Source organism: Pseudopodoces humilis, chromosome 2 (genome assembly GCF_049639895.1).
Source record: "Pseudopodoces humilis isolate 2021_Gansu_Grassland_sample_001 chromosome 2, ASM4963989v1, whole genome shotgun sequence".
Taxonomy (NCBI): Eukaryota; Metazoa; Chordata; class Aves; order Passeriformes; family Paridae; genus Pseudopodoces; species Pseudopodoces humilis.
In genome coordinates this window covers 88115768-88142582 of record NC_142201.1, presented here as the reverse complement: position 1 = coordinate 88142582, position 26815 = coordinate 88115768, and the positions used below count along the sequence as shown (strand labels likewise).

General features: G+C 42.5%; 3 protein-coding genes across 3 annotated transcripts in view; 1 reads left to right on the top strand and 2 right to left on the bottom strand.

Moving 5' to 3' along the window:
* Positions 1-2984: 2984 nt before the first annotated feature.
* Positions 2985-10970, bottom strand: MIX23 (mitochondrial matrix import factor 23). Its single transcript, XM_005523855.3, has 5 exons — positions 10886-10970; positions 9761-9886; positions 9136-9282; positions 6774-6833; positions 2985-3288 (listed from the first exon to the last, which is right to left on the bottom strand). The coding sequence occupies exons 1-5, from the start codon at positions 10934-10936 to the stop codon at positions 3238-3240; spliced, it is 435 nt and encodes a 144-aa protein (XP_005523912.1). The 5' UTR covers positions 10937-10970; the 3' UTR covers positions 2985-3237.
* A 75-nt stretch (positions 10971-11045) lies between these two features.
* On the top strand, positions 11046-19229 carry FAM162A (family with sequence similarity 162 member A). The gene is made up of 5 exons (XM_005523857.3): positions 11046-11255; positions 12180-12299; positions 14550-14658; positions 17789-17897; positions 18974-19229. Exons 1-5 carry the CDS (start codon positions 11240-11242, stop codon positions 19058-19060), a joined length of 441 nt encoding a protein of 146 aa, XP_005523914.1. The 5' UTR covers positions 11046-11239; the 3' UTR covers positions 19061-19229.
* A 4865-nt stretch (positions 19230-24094) lies between these two features.
* KPNA1 (karyopherin subunit alpha 1) overlaps positions 24095-26815 on the bottom strand; it is a 50420-nt gene continuing 47699 nt past the window's right edge. The window contains exon 14 of the mRNA XM_005523854.2: positions 24095-26442. Coding sequence (XP_005523911.1) covers positions 26255-26442 — 188 coding nt within the window. The 3' untranslated portion in view covers positions 24095-26254. The remainder of the gene's footprint in view (positions 26443-26815) is intronic.

Here is a 26815-nt window from a genome sequence, read left to right as displayed (position 1 = left end):
TCACAGTGACAAGACACGTAATTGTGACTGGACATGACACTTGGTCTGAATGTCTTTAAGAACTTCTACAGGAAATCAGCCCTCTGTGTATCAGGTGAAGATCTGTTTTCATCGTCACAGGAACAATAGCCTTGATTTTCAACATGCTGGTTTGCAAAAAAGGTTTTCCCTCCTGCTACCCATCCTGAGTTTGAAAGATTTCTGACATTGTACATGAACAAGGATCAACAGAAACCTGACCTTCAGCAGCACAAAGTTATCATAGCCCAGCCTATGCTGAGCCTCTTCCTCTCAGTCTACTTCAAAACAACTACTACAAATCTACTGTTTAAAATATTCTATAAAGAAATTACCTGTTTCATCAGTCTTTCATGCCTACAGGCTGCAGAAGACAACAGCACTGAATGCTAGAAAAAGAACACCTCTTTCTGTTTCACAGAAGGAAAGATGCACAAACTTGAGAGGACTTTCCAAGCAAACGGGATCTGCCCACCTCTATTCACTACTTGCAAGCAATGGGAAAGCCCAAGTAGAGGAGGCAAGGCTCCCACAGGACTCTGGACATGGCCATCAGCTGTGCTCAAGTGCCTTTACTTGCAGAAATAGAAGTTAAAACCAGGGAAAGGATGAAATCCTGCTGTTTGTAGGGTCCACTATTTGACCCCAGCAAACAGCCTGGTAATTTTGTAACTACCTCAATTGGTAACGTTGAAGCAAGGTTCAGCCCCTGACTAAACACAATCCTGGAATACTCAGGTATCCCTAGACACAGAATTTACCTGCCTGTGTTCAGCACGGCACACAGCTCACACCATTATGAGCCATTTTTGTGCCAAAACATCCCACTCCACGCGCAGCTCTGAGGTACTCAGGAAACAGCAGAGCTGCGTTCTCCTGCCCCGCGCCCCAAGTGCAGCATGCAATTCCATTTACTCACCTTCATGTTCCAGTCAGTGCAACAGCAACATTAAACAGCCTCTGAGCCACCTGATTTGCTGTGGACAACTGTAAGAGACAGCCCTCTGTACTCAGAGCAAACTAAATAAAGCAATTCAGCTTCTTAGCACAACCCTCTGTATGCACGCTGCAAACACCCCAAAAGAAGGGATGCTGGGGAATTAGGAGTCTTCTCATGGTATCAGTTTTTCATACTCAGGTTTGTTTGCTTGGCCTTATATTCAAACCAAAAATAATTCTGTGTTGGGCTGATTTTGGGGGGGTTGTGGGTTTTGGGATTTTTTAACATAATTTCCTCATAACAAACGAAAAAAGAGAAAGAAAAAAAAAAGTATCACATCCATTTCACAGGTCATTTATCACAGCATCTGCTTAAGTGAAGAAGCTTTCCACAACAGCTGAGCAAACATCTGGATGGATAAAGGAAGACAATGATTAATTCTCATTACAGTCTCTAGTTTACACAGAAAGAAAAAATTGTGTTTCAAGACTATTGATCCAAGTCTATACACACTCATAGAAGTTTCTATTGTACAGCTGGCTCAAAAGGAGAATTTGTCCTTGCAGTTCATCCAAGCCCTTGAGAGAACAAATATTTTAGACACCTATACTAGAGGTCAATATTAAAGTACCAACTTTGAAATCAAAACTTACTCTTCTCAACATCTCATTAATTGACTATCATCTGCTGTTGAAATTTCATTAAAGCCAATTCAGCCCAGAGTTATGAGCAGTATTTGATTTACACTTTGATGATAAACAATTATAAGAATTTAACAATTAAAGGACAAACATTTTCTGCTTTCAGAGTTGCAGAAAAGCAATGAGAAATCTTCAAGAATGAGTGCTCCAACTCGAAGTTCTGCATAAAGCAGTTGCAGAACCTTGAGAAAAAAAGAGAAAGAAAAATGAAGTTTGAACACTAGGATTTATATCCTCAAATACTTAAAATGTATTTCTACCTCATTCTCAAAAAAAAGTGAGACAAAATGGCCCTGGTGCCTAAAAATAAAAGACCTCCAAGCAGTCTGAGTCTCTGCTGCACAAACAACTAAAAAACAGATGCTGCTACACAGATCTTTGCCAGCTCTCAGTAACACAGATACATTCTTTCATTTATTTCCCATTCCCTATATATGCAAAATTCAGGGATGCGAGAGTCTATCCAGTTACTTCATTACTGTTACTGAATTCCAAAGTGTTTGCAAGATAGGGCCTGTATTTTTAGGGTTCTGTTTAAGTTCACTGGTTCTTAATATAATACCAGCTGGCCACCACACAGACCTTGTCACTTGACTGTCAGTCTATCTGAGATAAATACAAAATAAAAAGTAAAATATACAGGTGTAATTGCAACAATTCAACTTTTCTCCTGCTCATCTGCCTTTAAATGCTGTGTTACTGCAGGGGTGCTGCATTAAAGCTTTCTGAACACAACACCAGAGCCAGGATCAACAGGATCAGGTGTGCACAGCTGTTTCCTCAGCTCAAACACAATTCACCTTTAGAACTAATCTTAAGATTTCAGAGTTTCGGAGGGAGGGACAAAAAAGAGTCCCTGGACAGTCACATTCCCAAATGAGACACATCTTCAGCTCCAACCCAAAGTGGTTTTAATCAATGCCACATTTCCTGTATAAAGGAAAACTCTAGAACTTGGTAACACATACCAAGAACACATACCAAAGGACAGTAAGCAACAGATGCTGCCTGTCAGCATTGCAGAAGCAATGGCAAACCTGTACCCCCACACAACTCTGAGCCACTGCTGCTCGTGTTGAGCAGTTCAGAACGAGGCTGGTAACTTCTCACTTTCAGAAATGCCAAGCCTACTACATTTGCTGATCAGTCTACAATTTTTATTTCCTTTCAGACTTCAGCAGATTACTTCCACAAAATGACCATGTTCACTGATATTTTAGCAGGCAGCAGCTTAGGGAGACCTTGTCCTCCATGCTCAGGATGGATTTTACTGTTTCTTCCCCTCTGGGATCACTGAGGCTGTGGAAGTTCAAGAAAGATGCCAGTTTTGCATTCTGTTTGAAAATTGTTTTAATACTATAAAATTCATTTGTTCACATATTTTGTACAAAAGATGAGTTGTTTTCTCTTAATTACAGGAGAATCATTTCAAGCTTGAGAATTCAGCTAAGTAGGTCCAAAACAAAACAAGACTGGGTTCTACTGGCTCTGGAGGGTCCCAATTCAGCTCACCCAAAGTCTCTTTCCAGTTTGGCTCTCACAGTTATGGACCACCTTGATGGAAAATACCCCACGCCATCATTGACTCTTCGGAGGTTTGTAGTGAATTCGGCACCGCTCATTAAATACCTGAGACACCAAAACAGAAGAGCAAAAGTCAATCAGCCCCATCCAGGAAATGAGCAGAACTTCACCAACAGTTTAGGCAACTACTTCTTCATGTAGCACCCATCTCAAGCTGCCCAGCTCTGAGGTATCAATAAATGGCACTTACCAAGACATCCATCTCCATTCACCTTTTCTTCTGGCTTTAGTAAATACAAAGTTTGCAGTTTGGAGACTGCACAGCACTAAGTGTTCTCCCTCCAATAATACAGATTCTTAATCCTGGCAGGCTCTTACCATGAAAAAGGCTAATGCCTTTTTGTTTTTAAAGGGAGGGAAATAATCATTGGAAGGCTTCTGAATGGTTGTGTTCTGTTAGGATCACTCTGGCATTCAAATTTAGGCGCTGTATTCCTGTCCTTCCTGAGCAGGCACATTTTACATTGGCACGACAGCCAAGAAGAGGGACAAGGGCTCCTGGAAGCCACACTTCCAGTGATCTGCCTGCCTGTGCCAATGCTGCCAGCACTCCCTGCAAAGGGCACAGCACTCCTGCCTCACTCGCCTCTGGCACCTTCTCTGGGTAAAAATTAGCCTTCAGAACTGGATACTGAGGTTCATGTATATTTAGCTTGAACCACTGCCAGCCTGCTCTAAGGAGGGCCAATAAGTGTGACTATTTAAAGTAAGGCAGTCTGAATCCAAAGCAAAACACAAAGGCTCCCACTAAGGTTGCAGATGCTCTTCACAAGCCATTTAGTTATTTATCAGTTTTTATCCAAACTTGTCCAGCACAAGTCCTGAAAGAGACACAAGCACCACCTGACACCAAGCTGAGGCTCTGGCAGGTGTTGGTTGTCCCACCAGCATTCCCACAAGAACATATTTTGCCAAGCTGTCCAGGGATTTGGCAGACCCAAGTGCCTGTGATCATCAGGATATGAAGTTTCATGAACTCTTCCACTGACTTTATGTGCAAAGTGAGTGATCTTGTAGATTTGGGGAAGTTATACAACACTTCATATAAATACACTGCTTCAAGCTCTGTCTTCCTACAATCTTCTACAGCTGATCTTATTCACAGTCCAGAACCTATGGCAACTAAGCAAAAGTGAAGTCAGGAGCACACATTAGTTACAGCATTGCTTCTCAACAATTTTGGAGTAATTTTCAACTACCTTTCAAATTTAATTTATTTTAAGAAATAGACATGTATTACAAACTGCTTCATATTGCAGAAAACAAAAGTTGTGATATAGTTTCTTGCAGACATTATGTCTGCACATAATCCACATGGAATAGACACCTCTGGAAAAGTTCAGATGAGGTAAAGGTTTGAGATCAGTGATAGGAGGAAACTGTAGAAATGAAGAGGAACAGCAGGTCCAACTCAGAAACATTTTACTACTAAACAAATCACACTGTTTTTTGTCCATTGTCTGTTAATGACATTTTAATGGCATATATGTCTAAAAGGGTGCTGGAAATACTCTCTAAAGCACTGCAAGGGTCTCCAGCATCAAACAACACATCAGCTTGCTTGATATCTTGCTAACTTTCAAAGTATCTTCAACAGTAACTCCACAACCTGTGGCAGAAAGATCAACACTGCAGTCTTACTAACACTGCCTCCTACTTTTAGGATCATTGGCTCACAGATCTCAGTGTGTTACTCAGGCCACTAAACTCCATTGGTCTACCTGTGACGTGCTATTCTCATTTTTCAGACATTTTTCAGGAAAAGCAATGGCTGAGAAACTTTAAAATTCATGTTACTACATGAAAGTTTGATTTTCCTGGTTTTTACGTATTTGTATAAACCACTCCCAACAATAAACTCCAGTACAGAGGTGCTGGATAGAGACTAATGCAAGTGTCTTGTTTGAAAGTCAATTCCTTGTTTGGTATCATCCAAATTCCACTGCATGCATTTCTCTAAAGTAGCATCCTTCTGTACACCACTATTGCTACAGTCAGCCAGTGTTTAAGAAACTCTTTCCTAATCAGATTTTTCCAATTAATTTTCAGTTGTTTAGGGTTAATAGAAGTACAAATGTACTTCCCAACCAGAAGTGTACAACAGTAAAACAGCAGCCTGCACACTAATAATCATTTCCATGTAACAAATTGCATTTGTTTTTGCAATTCCATGACTGTTTCTAATTCCATTAGTGACATTTTCATGGGCAGCTAAAGGAGACATTTATGTGTATATTCAGAGCATAGTATAGCAGAGCTGAAGATAAAACCCAGAAATATTTATCTCTTGAAGCCCCACTCTGATTACTGGCTGAGGAATACACTAGGAGGCTAAAGTACCCCTGCACCATGCATACCTTACTGTTTATAAACTCTCCATCTTCAGGAAAAATTAAGACAGTTCTGTCACCAGTAAAAGCTTAATGCAGCTACAAGAAACCTCTGGGATCATTACTAAATTTGGTGTTTCAGAATGAAGATTAGGGTGGGGGCTATTCCCCTATAGCAGAGTCACCATGAAATATTTGCCCCTAGTGACACCACAGCATGTTCTTGTTAAGGCTTTGGCATTATTTAGTCAGATCTGAGCAGGTTTAAAATTAAACTGAAGTGCATGCTTAGCTTTTTGGGACAGTACAGAGGTGTACTGATGGCAAAGCATATGGAGAAAACTGTAAATGCTCATTTCATCAGCCTGAACTGAGGTTACTGACAAACAGCCAGGACATAAAGCTGGTTTTACACTGGTGCAATTTAGGGGACTAAAATAATGAAGAAGAGATTAAAAAGGAAGGTGCAGCTAATACTAGCTATTTGCAAAAATCCTTTTTGCATTTGGAGAACGAAAGAGGTTCTATCTGCAGTAATGAAAGCTCTGAAAAGCTACACCAAACCAGAAAAGGATGCCAGATGTGAAATGCTGCAATGACACAATACAGCCACCTCAGAATTTAAGCTCAGTGTTAAAATCACCAGACAGACTTTGAGGCCATCAATCCAGAGGGTGATCTGCACCCTCTGCTGACACAGGAGCGCAATGGCAAGGCTGCCCTTTGCACCAGGGCGTGTCTGTTCAGGCCTGAAGAAACTCCATCAGGAAAAAGTTCAACTTCTACAGCCTCACCCTCCCCTGGGCTCTGCTCAGAGTGAGTAGCACCAGATTCAGGCAAACGTGAAAGATCCATTGCTCTGACATTGTTAGAGGCCCTGCAAAGCTTTTCAGAGAAGTCCACAAACCACAGAAAAGCCTACAAACTGCTCAGCCATTGGCAAGGGGGAGAAAGGGACACAGGGAATAATTCACAGTCCTTCCTGCCCACTGAATCAGACGCTTTTCTTCCCTTAGCAGTCCAACTGAAAAGCTTTGATCTCTGCATCCAGACCTGGGAAAACAACTCCATAGAAGCATTTCCCCTGGCACTCCCCTCATCTATTTCTAGTTAACCTGCTTCATAAGGCACCAGCCCCACACCTCCAGTGCAGGACTGTCTGTTGGGACAGAACATCATCACTATTAAATGACTGAGTACCTTCCAGCTTCTGTCGTTTACCACTTCTTCAACATTGAGCTCCGACTGCATCAATTTCAACTGCAGAAAATAACAGATAAAAAGGTTATTGTCAAACAGGTCTCCCTGCAGCCTTCAGTATTTACTACCAATGCAACTTCTCAGCTCCCAACCCCAGCACCAGGTGCTCACCTCCTCTGATGGTGCAAACCAAAGGGCACGATGTGTAATCACCCTGGGAGCTGGCCCTAACAGTCAGCCAGTGCTCAGGGCACACACAGGTCTGCAAGGGCACCTGCACACAGGTCTGTGAAGGCAGACTCACAAAGTAAGCCTGGCAGTAGATCCTGGTTATCATGCTCTATTCCTAAATAATGCCCATCAAAATTTGCTAGCAATTAACTGATTAACATTGATGCCTTCACAGGCACAAATAACTGCACCTACTTCAAGCACTCAGCACAGGGAATGCCAGGGCTGGGGTTAGCTCTGCAGCCTTCAGCTGCCACTCTTGAATTATTAGAGTCATATATGAAGCTGGCAGCAAAGCTAGGAATCCAGCTAGGCTTCTGGATTTAAAACTAAGGTTATGAACAGATCCTCTCTGCTTCATTTGCCATCTACTCAGTGCACTGACCAAAAAGGGTCTGCAGCCTGATCACATGTTGTTCGTGCTCTCTGAACCAGTTAATATTTTATGTCATCAGTGCATGACAAATCACCTCTACCCAGATGCAAAAGCTCTGGAAGAGCTACCACCAATATACAGTTCTTGAGCATTCACTTGACCCTTGAGAAGGGTAAGAAGCTCTTTGTTTCACACCCACTAGAAACCCCGAGGGGCAGGTGTGACTGTTGTGTGCGGGTAGTTTTGTCCTGAAGCAACAGTAGGAGATTTAAGAACCATCTATCATTTTTGCCCAGATTTAAGACATATTCTTGTTGGAGTCTTTAACACAACAGACTAAGAGTCAGAGTTTATCCATTTTCAATCCATGGTTCCAATTAGAGGCCTGGTGAACAGGTACAAACCAAGACAGCAATCCCACTAAAAGCATTCCAAGTAAGATATCCCAGGAACAGAGTTGCTACAGTTGTTGGATGCACTTTCCCCAACTCAACAGGACTTCAATCTGTTTGAAATAACAATCCAGCATCCACAGTGACTGGACAACCAGGGTAAGTATCTATAAAATAAACACTCAGAGAATCTCTAGCAGTTCAAATAAACTACTACTCCAAGTTTTCTCATTCAGTGACACAGAAGTAATAATTTTACATGAAGTCCTCCAAATTGTACAGCTAGCAGGATGAGAGAAACACACATAACAAGGGAAAATAAATGTGTATTGCAAGCAAGTGAATAGATATTTGAAATTCTCACTCTTAAAACTAGGATATGTTCTGCCACGATAGCTTTTCTGACTTGTAGAAAAAACACAACTCTGTTTTGGAGGTCCAAAAAAAAATAATCAGGAGGATCACACCTCATAAGGTAGGAGTACAAATCTGAGGAGAAGCTCATAAAAATTTCTGAGATCTTTCTAAATTATGGATTGCTTTTAACATTTGAAGCCACCTCCAAGCATTAAACACTATCATTGTGATCCTCCCAGTGTTTTCAGTGAGAGATTTCAGGTTCAGTAAGTAAATGATTTAAATAATTGGCTCTGCTAACAGTATGTGTAGCAAATACTAAGATACCGCTCTAGTTTTCCAAACTAATATCCATGCTTGCTAGAAGTTCAATAGACCAGGCTTGTCTGCCACATGGTTCTCTCGGTATCCTTTTCCTTACAAAAGGGGCCCTGGAAGTGGGGTGAGAACTTCAGTGGGGCTCCTTTCTCCACTTCTGATACTCAATCCCCTCTGGTCACCTCTGGTAAAGTACATTTTCCACCCACAGGCCAGAAGGCTGAGAAGGCATTTGCGCATTAGAATTCTGTATGAAAACCCAGAAGTGTCTCCAACACCATCACAAGGTACTCCAAATATTAATCCAAAGAAATACCAAACAGCAAAAAGCTTGTGTAAGTGGAATTTCTAGGCTGCCTGGGCGCATCTTGTAGAGAACAGGAAGTTAAGCTGTGCCTCAGTGGTATCAGTCACTGAAGGTTAGAATCCACCATGGGAAAGAATGTGTGTTTTTCTACAGCATTTGTGTAAAAGATCTCAGGAAATGCTCCACTTGCAAGGCAGCTCTCTGCCTTGAGGCCTTGGGAGAATAATTCTCATGAGACCAACAAGAGCTAACAAAAACCTTGGAAAAGACTGCTTGACTCAGGATCCACTTCAGGTTCTCTCCATTGCACTGGTCTTTCTGCTTGGGAAACATACCCACTTCTTCCTCTATAACTGATCTCTAGAAGGCTCCACCACTCACCTTTGTCTGCTCTTTCCTGAGTTGCTTTAATAATGCTACATCTTCATCAGCCTTTTCCCTCTCTTCTTTGAGAGTTTTCACTACAGCGGAAGTCTGAGAGATGCAGTTTTTGATGATTCTTTCTCTGCTGGTGTGAGCAGCCATCAACTAAGTGGGGAGAGAAAGTCACAGTGACTCATCAGAGAATAAAAACCTCCTAGCTATAAGTTTAAAGACACACTTTCTAAAGTCATGGTATTGCTGTGCCTATAGAAATCCCTTTGAATTCATAATCCACATGTGAGAAACTGCTTTGAGCAGCAGCTGTTCTCAACTCAGACTATCCTGTCCTCCTTGCTCTTACCCAGTTGATCAAAAGTCAAAGGTAAACATGAGAAGGAGTCTTGCAGAGCAGCAGCAAAAGCAAGCACCCTTTTTAAAACATCCTCAAAGGATCAGTATTGCAGAACAAAGAACTTCCCTGCATGGTTTTAAACTGAAGAGATGTTGAGCAGGACAGCTAGGAATACACAAAGCAGCATCTACCAAGGCAGTGTTTTCCTCAGACTCTGAGGATGCTTTTCTGGCCACTGCACGTGACAAAGCAGCAGGGAGGGAGCTGAAAGGGGAAGGTGTGCACACTCACAGACTCATACAGCTCTTTACACGTCTGACCAGGATCAACCTTCCCCACAAAGGAAGCTGTTGGAATTGTCGTGTTTAATTCATGAACAATTCTATCATCAATTGTCCTCATCACCCTGAGCAGCTCCTGTATTAAAAAAGAGAGAGATGTACTTGGTTATACCTCTCAGAAAAGCCTACTACAAAAAAAAAAAAATGCATAGTTAAGCATTTTAAGAGAAACCAAATAGGATTTCTTACAAAGGGTTAGAAGCACACCAAAGGAACAATCCCACATGCAGATGTATGTGCTGCAAACCACGGAGTTTCCTTGGCAGCAAAGGCCAGAGCAGGGGTGAGTAACTGATGTCTCCTGAAGTCCCCTGGCCCTGCAGGCAGCACGGACAGGCTGAAGAGCCCCTGCCCAAGGCCCCGTCCCCGCTTCCACACAGGAAAGTGGGCATAACCTGCACCAAAACGGCAAACTTTGAATAAAACCCCCACCATTCTGCGGGACTTGGGGGGAGGTTAGGTTAGATCTCAGGAAAAAGCTTTTCCCAGAGAGTGGCAGAGCACTGGAACAGGCTCCCTGGGGAAGTGGTCACAGCCTGTTCAATATGTGTTTGCACAGCACACTCAGGCACATGGAGTGACCCTTGGGGTGTCCTGCGCAGGGCCAGGAGCTGGACTCGGTGATTCCTGAGGGTCCCTAGCTACTCAGGGTATTCTGGGATTCCGTGTTGGAGAAACAGGCCGGTTCCCGCGGCCCCGCCGGCCCGGGCCCTGCTCGCACCGCCGGAGCCGCGGGTGGCCCCTCTCGCTCCCTCAAACGCCGCGGAGGCGCCCGCGGATCTCCCGCCGCCCGCGGGGCTCCCGCGCCGCGAGCGCTCGGTCCCGGGAAAGGGACCCGCGGGCACGGGGAGGTGCCCGGCCCCGCTCCTGCCGGGGGATGAGGGGAGGGGGAAGGCCGGACCCCGCTCCCTTCCCGCCGCATCCCGCCGGCCGCCAGGAGCGGGGTGACCTCGCGCACGGGGCGCGCGCTCCCCCGGGGCCCCTCGCCGGGAGGCGGCGGGAACGCGCGGCGCGCGGGCACGGGAAGCGGCGGCGGTGGCGCCCGGCCCGGCCCGGCCCGCCCCGCGCGGGTTACCTGGAACTCGGCGAAGTCCTCGCAGCTCGCGGCTCCGCCGGGCGCCGCCATCCTGGATCGGCCGAGGGCGCGGCGGCGCCCAATCCGGCGCGGGGCCGGGATGACGCGCGGGGCGGAGCGGGGCGGGACCCGCCGGAGCGCGGCCCCCGGCGCAGCGGCCCCCGGCCGGGCAACTCCACCGGCGGCGGCCTCGCGGCCCCTTCGCCTCCTCCAGCCGCTGGCAGAGCTCCGGCCGTCCCTACCGGAGGCGGTGCCGGCCCCGAGCGTCCCGCGGCGGGGCTCCCTCCAATCGCGGGCCCGGGGCGGGGCCCAGCGGTGACATTGAGCGGAGCCCGGCGGGGCCGAAGCAGCGCCATGTCGGGCCGCGCCGGTGAGTGGGGAAGGCAGGGAGTGACCGGGGCCCGGCCGGCGCCGCCGCCGCTGCGCCTCCGCCCCGGGACAGCGAGGGGCCGGGCTGGCGTTCCAAACAGCGCCAGGAGTGGGTCTGCGCCTCGGGTTCTCTGAAGAGCTTGAAAAGGGTCCGGTTCCCTTATGCGTGTCGCCCTTAAATGTAAACGGCTGGTTTTTTAGAGCGAGAGTGTGTTATACCTCGAAAGTAAAGGGCCTTAAGAGAGACACCTTCCGACAGTATAACGAAGGAATAAAAGAGCTCATATTTTAAAAAATGCCCTTTTTGCCTTTCTGAGTTAGTTTGGTTTGTTCTTTTCCAGAACTTGTTCATTTTATTAATTCATTAGAACCGCCTTCTTTAAAGTATGTGTTTGTATATGAGGTGCCCTGGCCTTTTCTAATGCACTACAAAGTAGTTACCTCACAGTGCTAAAGATTCGGCTTTTTTGACTCGGCTCTGTCAATGCTTTTGGGATGTGACAAGATAGGTAGAATGCTGGTGTGCAGTCCTTGAAATAGCACCATCCAAAGTGTATCCGAAGCATATGTTCAGATGAGTTCCTGGAAACTGTGATGTGTAATGTGTTTTAGAAATTGCTGGTAGGACGTTATCTTGCATACTTGTATTTTTTTCCTAAAGGAATTTAATTGCATTCACATTTTTCTACATAGGACTACCGAGCAAGTTCAAGGCACACCTTTATGAACACGTTTTAATTTCTTTAGTAGGCTGTTACAATTAAACCTGGTACTTCTTGTCTTCATTTGTACTATTGCTTTTCTTTCTTTTTTTCCGTTTGTGTTAAAAAAAAACAAACCCAAATGCTTCCATTAAAAAGCTGGTTCCCACTTGCAACTGCTCTGAGTTAAATTTGGCCTCTGCTTCATCTGCTTTCTCTTCCAGATAGGGCTGTTAAACTGCTGGGAAGAAATATTCCCTCAGTTCTGAGGATGACTGAGGGAGTGGACCCAAAGATAAGCAGAAGGCTGTGCATTAAACCCCAGCAAGACCTTCAGTCAAAGAGTAAGAGTATTTGATAAAGTTATGGAATGTTTCATGCCATTGAATACTTGCATATCCATCCTGCAATCATCTGAACAGGAATTTGGCTGACAGAGATGCTCTTATCCTTGATTTTGTGAGAGTTCTGGTCTCTAGACTGAAAAATGGAGCATTAAATTTGGTAAAGTCTTGTTTTCTAACAAAAAGCCAGGGGTCAATATTTCCACTTGAAACGGTCACACAGCTTTCACTTTGTAGCAGATCACCAGGACCTTATCTAGTGCACACTCCTACACTGAGGCTCCTTAGCTCTGCTCTGGAACTGCCTGTTCAGCCCCACTGTAAACTATTCATGTTTAGGAATGTTGTGTGAGCTAAAAGACTTTTGCAGTTTTTCGGAGTGCAGCCAGCTCCAACTGTTCCAAAAACTGAACGTGCCCTGCAGGGCAGAGTCTGAGTTGTTCATGTTTAAGGGTGGAGCTGGTCAGGGAAAGCTCAGGCCATGAAACATTTTTTCCCTATATATGGGACAGTTCCTGTGCTCTCTGTATCACAGGTTCCTCATGGCCCACCCATGCAGGAGAAAAGGAGCACACAGATGGGTAGCATTTAGCACGACTCTGTGTTAAAAACATGAATCAGCTGTACTGGGTAGGACAAAAGGTCTCCTTAAAAGTGTGATGTCTCCAGCAGGGGCCAGTAAAGGAAGTTCCTTACGTTTTTGTGAAGTGGGAATAGTGCCCTACAGCAAGAACCTAAGGAAGAGAATAGGAAGAGGGTTCCTCTAGGACCACTGCCCCAGAGGTGGCATCTTGGTGTTTAATAGTCCTTACTGGATTTTTTTCTTTTTTTTCCCCACAAAATTGCCCAGTTTATTGAAGCTGGATATATTTTAGCATTCACATTCTCTAAGAATGTGGATGCTAAAAATCTCTAAGAATTTATTCTCTAAGAAGAAATTCCTCAGCTACAGTCTTGTTTTTTTTAACCTGATGTGCACTTCTTTACAATCTGATTTTCCTTTATTCAGTACCCCTTCCAAACCAAGACCTCATTATAAACCCACACTCCCAAGGTCTCTTACAATGCCCAGCTGGGCTGAAGAGTTTCAGTCACTGTTTTTTCTAGGCCAAAGGGTCTCAGTCACTGTTTCTTACCCAGTGGCCATTCCATACCTGTGGCTGTCCTTGCCAGTGTTCTCTGTGCCTGTTCTATTTCAGCTCCCTCTGAGTGTTTCCCATGATTTTCAAAAGGCTGGAGTCACAGTTTTACACAGAGGCACGGTAATGCTGTTGTGTTTGTCCCAGTTCCTGATCACTGACAGTTAACACTTTTTTCCTTTCTGTTACTTGCCAAAACCACTGAAACCCCGAGGCCTTGCTCAGGCCTAGGTAATGATTAATAAGCGAGGGCAGAATCTGTCATTTATGTGTGAACTGGAATTACTTCCTATTTATTCAAGGAAGTTGTCAGGCTAATTCATTGATTCTGGGTTCTGAAGCCCCACGGCATTTTGGGCTCAGCCCTCTTCTTTCTGTTTTTGAATAACCTGGCATTGTCAGCAAACTGTATCCACCCCACTTCCTAGACAATTCATGAATCCAGGAGGGAGAGCATGGCCATACACAATACTGCCTGCTGTTTAAAAGGAAAAAGGTGTCTATCTTTGAGCTGTGTTTCTTAGATTGCAATGGTATGTTATATATGAAAAGCTTCCTGATACATTATGAATATTTTGTATATGGAGTTTGAAAGACTGATCTGAAAATTATGTGTCCAATCTTTGCCTATAGTCATCTGTTTTATTTATACTTTCAGATAAGATAAAATCTTACACTGCCTGGAAAAGTTAACATTCTGTGATGTTATATTGGCTTTTATTGTTACTGTGCAGCATGTTGGCTTTTCTATAGCTGTTTCATTTATTTTTTTTTTTTAGCCTTATTTAAATGAAGTAGAAAGACAGCACCTTAACAAGCTTAAATAGTGGAGCATATCTCTTCTGCATATTTAGACCTGCAGATACTGAGGTTTTGGAAAGGGTTTAGCTTTCCTTACATGCCTTCAGTTTAACCCCTATTTACACATTTGTTAATCTGTGATACACTTTCCATTCTCTAACCACCTCTAGCAATCAATGTAGAGTTCTGCGTTGCTCACCCCAACTGGTTCTGTTACAGCTCTGACCATCCAGCCTCTCTGACTGTTGTTTCTGGTGGTGTTTTGTTGTTTTGTCTTTGTTTGTGTGGTTTTCTTGTTGGGGTTTTTTAGGTCGATCTGCTTCAGGGGTGCCTGGATACAAGCCTACAGACTGGGAGAGAAAGTTTTTGTTGTGGGCAGGCCACTACAAAAAGCCAGAGGATATACCAGAGATTGTCTCGTAAGTGTTGCCTTTGAAGCTGTAAAAGAGACTTTGTCTATGCAGAAATAAGTTACTTGAATGCGGCTCCAGAGTGACTTTTCTAAAAAGGAATGGGTTTGCACAGCTGAAAAACCTTACCCTGCTGTGTTTGGTTTATCATCCTTGTAGATGAAATGACATCAGCAATTCTCTTGTGCTAAGATAATGTATCCCTCTTCATTTTTTATTTTTTTTTTGCAAAGGGTTCACCAGCCATTTATCAGTTGTTTCATTAAAAAAACACATCAGAACAGTTCATTTTCACTCTTCCCTCACGATTAGAAAGCTTTTTGCAAACATTAGTGTGAGCTTTTTCTAGTGTTTTTCATTATATGTCAGTCTTTAGCTGAGGAGAACTTTCATATACCGCTATAAAATAACTGCAACTCACGTAAACTGTTTTTTAATGAATACCTAACAGGCATGGGCCAACTTCCTTTACTGTTGGAATTTAAACTAACAAACAGTGTCAAGGCTCCGTAACTATATATAGTCAAAATTTCTCTGTTGCTGCTGAGTCAAAATGTCAAAGCTTTGTCCAGTGTGAAAAGTAGAAAATAAAACTGAATGTTCTAGTTTGCACACCAAAAATAAAGATCAAACTTGCCAACAATAGACAATTATTAGTTAAAAAAACACTCCTAGAGGTGGTATAGTTATCTTTTAAAACATGCTCATAATGCTTTTAAATATATATATTTATTTAAATGAAAAAGAAACAGTAAATCTTGCACTACTTGAGTAAGAAAATGATGTAGCTGCCCTCTTAAATATTTTCTGTTTGTCTGGATGCACAGCATGGGAATTGAAACTCCACCCCTGTATTTAAATGTATCACAATAAATTTTGTTAGAAGTGGAATCCTTCCATTTTGTACTGAACCATTTTTGTTAAAATTACATTTGAAATACACACAGGAGTAAATTATTAAAACTTGCTATCACTTCATATATTTTTGCATACCAAATACGTGTAATGAATGTTTTTAAGAAAACAGAGTTAGCAGAGTGAGTGATTTCAGTAGTTTATTGAAAGGACAAACCAACTTCTGATAAAAGCTGACCATTTTTGCAAGTGCATAGGGAATTCTTTTTATTTAGACAAATAATTCAGCCAAATCTGAGAAGACAATTGAGAACTATAAAAGCACAAAAACTTTTTTCCCATTCTGAGATTAATTAATTAATCTGAGATTAATTGTTGGGTTGTAAGGGCTTGTGATGTAAATCAGTAATCTTGTAAAATGTAGTGAAGCAACCTATTTATTAAACAAATGTTAAACTTAGCCACTGAACTGATTTAAAATGCAAGTTGTGTTTAGATATCTACCTTTTGCTCTTGTAAATTCTTAACACATCTAACATATTTCCAAAATTAACTAGCAACTTTTTTAAATCCTACTACTCTGCATTTCAGCTTAATTGCAGCTTGCACTCAAGGCTTTCACTGCAGATAAATAGCAGAAGCAAATAACCTGGATGCTAAAATTAACCATTAGTTTCATTGTAGATGGATGTGTTTGTTCCCTATGGTCAGAAGTCTTGTATTCAAATCAGTACTCTGAAAAAACAAGAACAAAACTTCTCAGCTCTCAGGTCCTGTGTGATTTACCATGCTGAACTACCATGGATCCTGAAGTATCTTTTTTTTTTTTTTTTTGTAAGGGTCAAAATGTAATAAAATATTCCATATTCACTCATGTTTATGTACAGTAATAATTTCCAAGTTCCATTAAATTCATTTGCCATGTTAGCTTTGGGGTATAATTAACCTCGTTTGATGCATTTATTCTTTTCATTACACAAGGTTGGTGCTTTTCCAGTCTTCTGAAATTTTGTCATGTGCCAAATATAATCAGTGAGATTATCAGACCTCCTTGAGAAGGGAGTTATCTGCCCTAAATTCTGCAAGGATAGTTAAATATACAGGGTGTAAGTCTTTGGTTATTGTGGAAAGCACTTCTAAAAAGCATTAATGCTTCACTGGCCCATCTCGCATTGTTCTCTCCAACACAGACTTAAAACCTGCTGCAACCAAGATGTCATTTGGGTAGAATTATCTTGAGGTTAACTCAAAATAAATGATATTTTGTTTTTACTCTTCACATGTACAGCTGGAAGGTGTTAATAACTGCTACTCTCCTACTGGAAGACTTCTGGTTTTTAAAAGATAACAGCAGTGTAGGCAATGGGTTCCCTAAAAGGGTGGTATAGCTGCTAGTGTGGTTAGCTAAGCCCCCTGGAATTAAAAAAAAATAAAAATAATTTAGAGTTCCTCTGTCCAAAGCTGGTGTTGGAAAGCTTATGATGCTCCATGCCTCTTTAGTTTCTTAGGAAAGCATATCTCTTTAAGCTATTTATTCCAGCAGGAGTGGGGACTATTGGTCTTTTGTAAAAGTCCTCTTCAGAACTTCTGAGTGTTGCATTCAGCAGCCTGTGTGTCACTTACTGCACTTTCAAGTCCTGTAGCAGAGGAAGCACCTTGCTGGAAATTAAGACAGCATCATAAATTAAGCCTTTTTGACATTCAGGCAGAAGAAATTGCAAAGCTGTGCTAATGCTTCCCTCTGCTCAAGAAACTCTTAACTGTTAAAACACCATATTTTGGGTTTTACCAGACTTCTGCTATTGAGAGAAAAATGTGTGTTTTACTGTGTTAAATATATCACAGTTATAATACGGATGAGTTCTCACTGACTTTGCAGATATTGGATGGTAGTGAGCACAGAGGGAGCTGACAGTAAGAAAAGTATTGTATTAGGAAAACCAGCCCTCTCTTTTTCCTGTTCATTCCACAATGAACATACACACTTAAATCCTGCATCCTTCCTCCTCTGCATTGCAGTCAAGTGGTCTGCAGTGTTTTACCAATTGGGTAACCAAAATTTAAAAAGTTTGGTTTGTTTCCAGCTTTGAGAGGAATGCCTTTGCTACCAACTATCTCCCAAGGTACTCAGGGATCAAGCCTTTGCTGTTCTTGTAAAACTTTTTTGTGATAAGAGCCAAGTGCTGTTAACATTACACAAAACTGCCAAGACAGAGAAATTAAATAATTTACCAAGTTTTATGTTTGGCTCCCTGATGAGTCTGTTCTTTTATTCTTTCTTTAGGCTTGAAACAGTGGGAGCAGCAAAGAGCACCCTGCGTGTGAAGTTCAGCTATGTCATGATTGCCTTGACAATAGTGGGATGCATCACCATGGTGATCAGAGGGAAGCAGGTAAGCACAGAATTTGGGCTGATTCGGGCAAATAAATCTTCATTTAAACTTCTTCATTACTCTGTGGATTTTTAGTACTGTCTTGCTTTGGGGGTTTGTTATTTTTGTCATTTTATCACTGAACAAAATTTTAACAAGTCCTCCTGGTTCCCCAGAAGTGACCCTCGTTGACTAATTCCCTAAGAAAAGGATGATGTCACCATTAGGATGCTTCCTTTAAAAAAAAAAAACAAACAAAAACCCCTGAGCTTAAAGTATCTGCATGGCAGAAGAACCTTATTTGTTATGCTGCCTTTCTTCTGATGACAATGTTCAAGTCTGGTTCCTGTGGACTACTGTGTTCTAGAGAAACCTTAAAAATAGTGACAGTCTTAACCCCAGCACTGTGAGTTACTGAGTGTCACCTGGCATTTCTGTCAGGATTTGTCTATTACAATGAAAAGGATGCAGCACTCTAAAATGAAACAGTGGAAGGATTTTTCCTGGCTTTAACAGCAGAGATCAAACACTGATGATTCCCAGAGCATTTTCCTCTGTACTGAGTAGTATGAATGCAAATACCAGGAAGAGAGGACAGCTATTTTGGAATCCTCGTTTTCAAAGCAGCTGGAATTATTTGTTTCCTGAGATGAGCTCAGCTGACCAGAGAATGGTGCTAATAATGCTAAGGTTGCAAGTTTGATCCTCCAGTGGGCCATTCACTGAAGAGTTGGAATTAATAATCCATGTGGTCCCTTCCATCTCAAAATATTCTGTGGTCTGTGATTATGTTTAACTTTTGATTTGTTTCTAGTACTTCTGTCTTGTGAAAATCAGATCAGTATTAAATACTGACCAGAAGCACAGAATGTACCTGCTAGCGCCTTGAGAAAAGGGTTTAATTTATTCCCAGAGAAGTAATTACTTTCAGCCAAAATAATCTTGCAGTATTTTATTTTAACCCTCTTGGACTTCTGGCATTAAAGCTGACAGAACTGTGCCTTGGTAAGGATAAGTCAGGTATTTTGTAAGTTATTGATTCAAGTTTCAACTCCATGGTCCTTCAGGTGATAACTGATGATCCTATTGCATTGCAGGCTATGAAAAGACATGAATCTCTTACATCCATAAATTTGGAGAAGAAAGCCCAGTTGAGAGCGGAAGGTGCATCTGCTAAACCATAGAAGAGGAAATGAAGAAATCAAGGACTGGGGTAGAAAAGCAAAGTCCTTTTCAGCACTGAGAGGAGGATATCATCACATCTTTTCTTTGTCAGAGTGTATGTTCTGTACACTCATGTTCAAGAAAGAATTATTGTTGTCCTGCATTCAATAAAACCAGAAATACCTATTACCTTCTCCTAATAACTGCTCCTTTCTTCCAAACTCTTTTCTTCATGGTTAGTGGGATAGGACACAAGAGTACAGCAATTGTCTCCCATGTGCTGTGCACCAGACTAAGCATTTCTAAAGTAGTGCAGGACCTGTACCTGCATTCTTGGTACCAATCCCCTGCATGAAGTCTCACGTTCTTACTTACCACTTACAGGAAGGTAACTGTAACACAAAAGAACAATCTATTTGCTTTCCACTTGTACATCCATGCTTGTACAAACAAAATACCTTCACTAGCCAGTCACCACTATCACTGACTATTCCAGGTTTCCTCAGCAAGAATGGAACTGAATCTATTTGGTATTGGTACTGGCTACTTCAAAGAATCCACACGTTCTTCTCTGTGCAAGACAGAACAATTATTAAGGGAGCCCTTGTGCCAAAACTTACTGTCTGACTTGCATTAACATCAGCAAAATGATCCTAAGATACTAGAAAGCCTAATTCCTTGGTCTAGGTCCTGTTATTCTGTCTCCATTTGTTTAAGTGAGGGATAACTTCCTGTGAAGAACTGTCTGCCTTCAAGAAAATGAGGAAGAAGGTGAAGAGTGAAATAGGATTCCAGAGAGCCACGGTGCTGCAGCTGACACCTAAGAGTGGTCCCAGCACAGCTGGCAGTGAGATGAGAGAACATCCAAGCTGAGGGAACAGAGATGACTATTTTAAGGAATACTGAGCAACAGCTTCAACCTGTACTGTCAGATTTACTATTCAGAAGCACACAAACATGAGGAAGGCAATCAGGCATTCCTGCTCTCTGCTACTAAGCTCTTCCTTGATGAATCTCACTTAGATTTATATGTATTTTGCTCTTTTAAATTGTTGTCTCTAGTTTCATCATACTAGGTCCACCTAGAGATCACCTGCCTCAAGACTGCTATTTCTGACATTGAGCCCAGTCACACACTATTCATGCTGAAGAGCACACAGCAACCAGAAGTATTTTCTTTCTTCCTTTCAGTTCATTTGGAAGGAAATGTAGATTGGAATTGTCAGGACTGCTCAAAACTGTTACTGCCCAGCACTGCCCTGCTGACACCAAAACCACAAGAGACATACCAGCTTAACAAAAGTAGTTTGTGAACTTTCTCAAAGTGAGAGGGAGATTATTTTTCTTGTACCCCTAAAAATTAGCAGTACTGCTGAATAATCAAAAGCCCTACAAAACACAAGGCAAATCTTTACTAGCTGCTACATTTCTGGGTACTGCAGTGAGATGTAACCCATCAGACAAGCTGTGCAGCCAATTCCACCACCTAAGTCCAACATCGTATCAGGTGATACAATGACCTGTCATCAGATTCTCTGGATCTGTCACTGTCAGATGACACTGTACACTGTCAATCAAGCAGACCCGGATTGCACAGATTCATCCACTTAATTAGCACTGAATGCAAGCCATGTTTAATTTCACTGCAGGTATGTGAACAGATTTTCCATGACAATTCTGGTTTTTTGCCACAGCAGTAGGCACACAGGTGGGAACCAAAACAAAATCTTGCCCAATTACATGTCTGTGGTCATGTATGCACTAAATGACACCAAAAAAGAAAATGTGCATTTGACAGCATTTCAGGTTTCTGTGAAGAAAAACTTGTGATTTAGGCTTGGTGATGGCAAAGCTTAAAATTTTGCATCTCAAAAACACCACCCTTTCAATACACACCTCTGAATGCACTCTGTGAACAGAACTAGCAGGTACCTCTCCTAGTTTTGGAAACAAACCTATTTGGATTCATCCAGCTGGTAAAGTACTTCAAATAAAAATATGCAAAACATCACTCTGAAAGCAGTTCAGAGCAGCAACAGTCAACAGTCACCAGTTTTTTATTTTACTTAATTTTCTATAAGCTTTATGGCCATTTACTCAAAAACTGAAGTCTGGTCCAGTGGTTTGACAAAAGCTCCACATATCCTTCTGTCACCTTGGTATCTGCACCATTTCAGAATCTGCCATAGAGACTCTGCATCACTGCCCAACTTTGTGTTTTCTTTCAGCTTCTACATAGGCTCGAGTCTCAAACCAAAGCCCAAGACAATGGGTTTTGTGTGGTCTCCAGCTTGCTCCCAACCACTGTACTGTTTTCTTTGCAAATAGTTGGGTATTATAAAATGATGTAAATTTTTCTCAGTGAGGCAGTGAAAGGAACCACCTCTTTCCTGGTGTGATGGCTTCCAAGAAGCACTTCTAAACACAGACATTAGTTACAAAACCCTTTGGCCACGTTTCTGGCCAAAGCAGCCAGTCCAGCTGACCGGAGAACTTAACGTCCCTCAGACCGCTGAGAGCTCACAGCTTCAGCCCAAAGCCTTTCAACAGTGCACGACAGAAGGAACATACTAAGTCTTAGTTGGTACCTCATTTTCTTTCTCCCCTTTGGCTTGGTCTGTAACACCATTCCCATTTATCCAGAACAGTCCAGTTTATCAATCCTATACCATGTGCCTTATTGCTGTGCCTGGTCGAGAGGCAACTGAAACTTCCTAATGCAGCAATCACCTGACAACTCCAACACTGCCTCAGTGGAACCTGCAGGAGCCACAGCAGGACATGGCCATAGCAGTACACAAAGAGGTCTGGCTTACTTTTCTAATAAGATTTAGGCACCTGAAGAAAGACCTTCAAGTCTAAAATTGCCATGGGAGAGTACCAATGGTGTGTTGTGCCAATTTCCACGAGCAAAAAAAAAAACATACTGGAAGAAATGGGGATTTACTTTAAGCTGGCATAGGCATCAAAGAGCACAGAGGAAAGACAGCTGTTCTGGAAGTCCCCAGAGAAGCAGAGAAGTGTATTGCCTGGAGCACTGTCACATGTATGACCATGTGGTACAATCTAGTTCTTCAAGTCTTGGGTGCTGACAGAAAAAAGAAAAAGCAGGTCCAAGAGCATGTAGGTACAGGGTCGTTGTCTTCCTCCCTTCTTTTAACATTAGGCAAAGGGTCTTCAAGCACCCATATTTGGTTGGCATCAAGGAACAAACACGGGAATTTAGGAACAGGCTGAAGTCTCTACGCAGCAGTTCCCTCAAATGCTTCTGTGATACTTTCCCAGGAGCTGCAAGTGCTGGCCCTGGCTTAGTTACTGAGCTTCCAATGACCTGCTCCATCATCCTTTGTATCCTCCTGAATCCAAGATACCGACCTTGCCTGCCATGTTCCACTGGGAACTTCACCAACAGAAAGAATGATGGCTCCTGTTTGCTGCCCAAACAAAACCACAGCTTTAATAGGATTACAGATCTGTGTGCTGGACTACTAGATAGCAATTCCAGGCACTCCTGCATTTTCCTTTCTCTAACACCCAGTTTAAAACAGACATCGTTATCATCTCAGTGCAGCACTTCCACCTCATTCTTGATGTTTCAAAAAGAACTCAATAAATTCTCATTACCAGCCTGTGGGGCTTTTGGAAGATGCTCAGATCATATCTCCACAAGCAGACAGAAACCAATGCATGTATTTCAATTTTGAAGAAAATATGAGACACTTTTCTAGCATTACATACTGTCTGACAGAGACAAGAGAAGAACCCAGAACCCCAACAGATCCCTCACCTACCCTCCACATGAGACCATGCTGCCTCTTATTTAGACACAAAGCAACAATAAATCATTCAAAACACAGCGTGTCCTTCACAAAAGCGGCAGCTGGAAGCATTCTCTGAGATGGTCCCTGTCTGAGCACATCCTTCAGGAGAGCAGAGAACACTGGTTTCAGTGCTTCTAGCAGGGGACATAGCCACACAGAACTGTTAGGAAGCATTGTTCAAGCAATATGATATAATGATCCTCATACTTCCACTGGCACTTCTCCTCCAAAACAGAGTCCTTCATCTGTGGCTGGAATGCTATTTATTAGATGGGTAACATTACACTACATGTTAAAATGCAAGTGGTTTACTTGCCCTTGGCTTGCCAAGGAATTCTGATCAGTTTGTATCAGTGAGCTTTTCCTTTTATAATTCACAAGTCTGATCTCCCTTCTGTACCCATTTAATTTGCAGCTTTTGCTGGAAGTAGATTTTGTTTCTTTTCAACCTATTAATAAGGCTAAGTAAAGCAACGCCAAGAAGTGGTGGCTGGAAGATCCTGATGGAAATACACTCAATTAAGCACCGTTTAAAATTACATTGAGACCTATGAGTTAGCCACATTTTAATCCATTTAATGTGTGCCATGTTGATTCTTGTATTGGTGTGGTTTCACTCAAAATATTATGCAGTACCAGTCAAATGCCTTACACAGTCTAAGTATTTAGGACAACAATATTACCTGCATCAACCAGGCCTGTCACTTCAAACAAACATACCAAGTTTAAAGATTTATACTTATCTGCTCTGAATTCACATATCCACGGCAAAAGTAACAAATACTGGCCAGGCTCCTTACACAGGAAGGCACACCAGTCAGCTTAAATGGACTCTTTTTTAATTCACTCATTTAGAGGCAATTGTCATTACTTTCTTGGGGGGGCAGGGGAGGGAAACGCCAATGCACCACATTGTTTTCACTAGCCTGGAAGAGAAAACACTTATATATATAGAGATATAGGTATGTATATATATATATACACACACTTTATGCATGTGTGTATATATATGTGTGTGTGTGTATATATGTATATATACACGCTAGTGTATATATACACAGAATATACATATATGAATATACAGAATATATGCACACACACTTTGCTCAGATTTGTTTACAAAATATGTAGCATTTTTATACCATCCAATAAGAGGTACATGGTTTTAAACAAATCTTATAGAAATGACATGTTATTGGAAATTTACACGTAAAAAAATCCAGCACAAAAAAATCCAAAAGCTAAAACAAGATTTTGCTACTAATCAGTGCTTCTATCACCCTTCAAGAAAAGAGAAACACAGTTATTTATATGTGATGTAAAGGCAACATTGAGGGGTTTTTTTGCTTTTTTAAATTAACCACCAAATTTAACCCCCTAAAATTACAAAGAATTGAAGTCCATTTACAGATCAAGTGCAGTAAACTAAATGTTCCTTCAGCACAAAGCAGCACTAGAGAAAATAACTGGGAGAGGGAAAGTGGAGGCCAACTGGCTTAGCTAGGGAGGCAGCAGGTGGCTTCTGCAGTGGCCACACAGGTCAGAGTCTCCATCCTGAAGTAGAGACAGAAGACTTTATTTAAATAATGGTCACACAGAGCTGATGTTCAGGCCTTTGCCTAGCTTCTTTCAGCAGTATGACAAGTTACTTATGTGTTTTTATAACTCTGTATCCAATGGGCTGGTTTTGCTTTTGCAGTGGCTTATCACTGAGAGGAGTCATGAGGATCTTGAAGACAGTTCTGCCACAAACATTTACCACAGGTACATGACGCTGCAGTAGCCAGTGGCGATTTTGAAATGTTTACACTGGACAAATGTGTGTTCCAAGCATCCAAAATGGCTTGAAAGAACATAGCCCGATGCAGGGGGGGAGCGGACGGCCTAGGGAATCCATTGCATTCTCCAAAATGGAACTGCCACTTTCAATCAGGTGGCATCTCCCCATCTTTGTGTGAAAAGCTTGGTGTCAATGTCAGCTGAACTCAGTGAGGAGTGGCTGGCCTTTGCATCAGAGGTCTGTGATCCAAGCAGGTTGCAGAGCCAAGAACATGCTGCTAGCAGAAGGGCAGTCTCCAGCTGCGTGCAGCAGCTGCCATGCAGTCAACGATGCCTTACAGATGTCACCTGGAGGAACCATGCGTTCCATGCTAATTCATCTGAAGTCTCATAAACAGCAAAAGGGAGAAGTGAAATGAGAGGGCCAGGTGGATCCAGATGTAATAGTACTATCCTGCCAATGTAGTGTCATTTTAGTTAAATAAGGGCCTTGACCAGGAGGACTATATTCCATCAGGTGAGCTGGAGAGGAAGCTCTTGTCTCGTGAAAATGAAAAGGAGATTTAACACTCCTTGTGCCAAGTTTTACAAATTAAGATTTCTGTATTCAGAAGTTAATTTTTCAGAAGACAAATCTGTTCAAGTCACGCTGTGTAAAAATGTAAAGAGGCAGACAGGAACTTTTCAGCCATAACCAGAATACCAGGGACCAGACTCTGGAGCATGGAGCCAGAAAGGGCTTGATTTTTAAGGAAGGCCCAGTTGGATCATACTGTGCTGGCAAGCAGAAGTGGGGGCAGTTTCTCCATTCTAGAAGCTGTTTTGGAAAGTCGTTTCTGGGGAGGTGTTAAGAGTGACCTATTCACAGGTTCTTTTTTTGTGGATGGAGAGGAAAAAATTGGGTAGGTATACAAATCTCCACAGTGGTCTGCAATCCAACTTGGGAGCTCAGTGTTGAGACGGGATGGGGCCAGATGTGTTCAGTATTCCTAAGAACCACAAAACATGTCCATTGCAGCTGTTGTTGCAGGGGATAGAGAACTTACTCCATTGTTTGTAACATGTTCCTCATGCCAATAACCCCAGCTGGCACATACAGCAAGGTAGATAGATTGCATGTGAAGGTTTAACGCATCTCTCGCAGCCGTCCAAAGAGGCATCCAGGGGAGAACATGAGGGATGAATTCAGCTATGTTCTCAGAAAGGCTGAATGTCTCCCTGGACTGCAGGCACACTCTACAGCAAATACAAGAGAAAGGCAGCCTTCACTTGGGATGCCAGGAGCGGGTGGGCCAAGTGGAGGAGGGATTCCTTTCCTGTAATAGGAACAGGGAATATCTCAAAGTATAGAAAGGTGCCTCAACTCCACGAAGATGATAGTGGAGAGATTCCAAATCTAGAGGAGAAGGGTGATTCTGGCGACCCCTTGCCAAAGAGGGGGCATCCTGCCACGGAGAGCCAAAAGTTTTCCAGACGTATGTAAGAGCATGTGCACAAGGCAAGCGAATGAGCGCAAACAGGGTTATGGAAAACATTGAGAGAATCACTCCACGGGTGGCTTGTGGCTCGACAACAGGATTGGCTAGGTAGAGGAGCACACAGCACAGGGGCACCTCAAAGCTGGAAGCCTTCCATGGGAGCCTCACACTGCTGGAAGATGTACTGTTGCTGATTGATATCCACTTGTGGGGCAATGCTGCTGTCTTCATCCTCTGTTCCAAAGTAGTGCTCAATCAGATCAAAGGCCTTCTGATAAATCTCTTGATTCTCATGGCTCTGCAGGAATTCAATCTTGTCCAGGCCTGTAGAGAAAAGGAGTACAAAAAAGTTACAGCTCAGTCAAAGGATATGACCACAATAATTTTCAGTCTGTTCCATGATCCTTCACCACCTTCAGAAAGAACAGGCCCCTCTATCAAGACCTATATCCAACTTGTACCCTCCAGCACCAAGTAAAGACAGTTTGAACTACAGAGATCTCTGTAAATGTGTTACGTGCTTTGTACTTTCTGTTTGCCTTAACCTTCTTACTCAAAAATTAAATTAACAAGCTTGAATGGGTAAGGACAAGGCCTCAAACTCAGAGACTTCTTTTGAAAAGACTTTTAGGACCATGTTTCCTAAAAGTGTGTTCACAGTGCTTTCTTTAGGAGGACTGTAACTACAGAATCACCT

What these genes read in the sequence shown, in the direction of transcription:
- MIX23 (XM_005523855.3), bottom strand. Translation starts at nt 10,936, where the DNA reads ATGGCGGCGCCCGGCGGAGCCGCGAGCTGCGAGGACTTCGCCGAGTTC. An exon ending in TCAGGAAAGAGCAGACAAAG is followed by an intron (nt 6,834 to 9,135) that starts GTGAGTGGTGGA and finishes TATTTTCTGCAG; the next exon opens with TTGAAATTGATGCAGTCGGA. An exon ending in TAAACGACAGAAGCTGGAAG is followed by an intron (nt 3,289 to 6,773) that starts GTACTCAGTCAT and finishes TTGGTGTCTCAG; the next exon opens with GTATTTAATGAGCGGTGCCG.
- FAM162A (XM_005523857.3), top strand. An exon ending in GATATACCAGAGATTGTCTC is followed by an intron (nt 14,659 to 17,788) that starts GTAAGTGTTGCC and finishes TTCTTTCTTTAG; the next exon opens with GCTTGAAACAGTGGGAGCAG. An exon ending in TGGTGATCAGAGGGAAGCAG is followed by an intron (nt 17,898 to 18,973) that starts GTAAGCACAGAA and finishes ATTGCATTGCAG; the next exon opens with GCTATGAAAAGACATGAATC.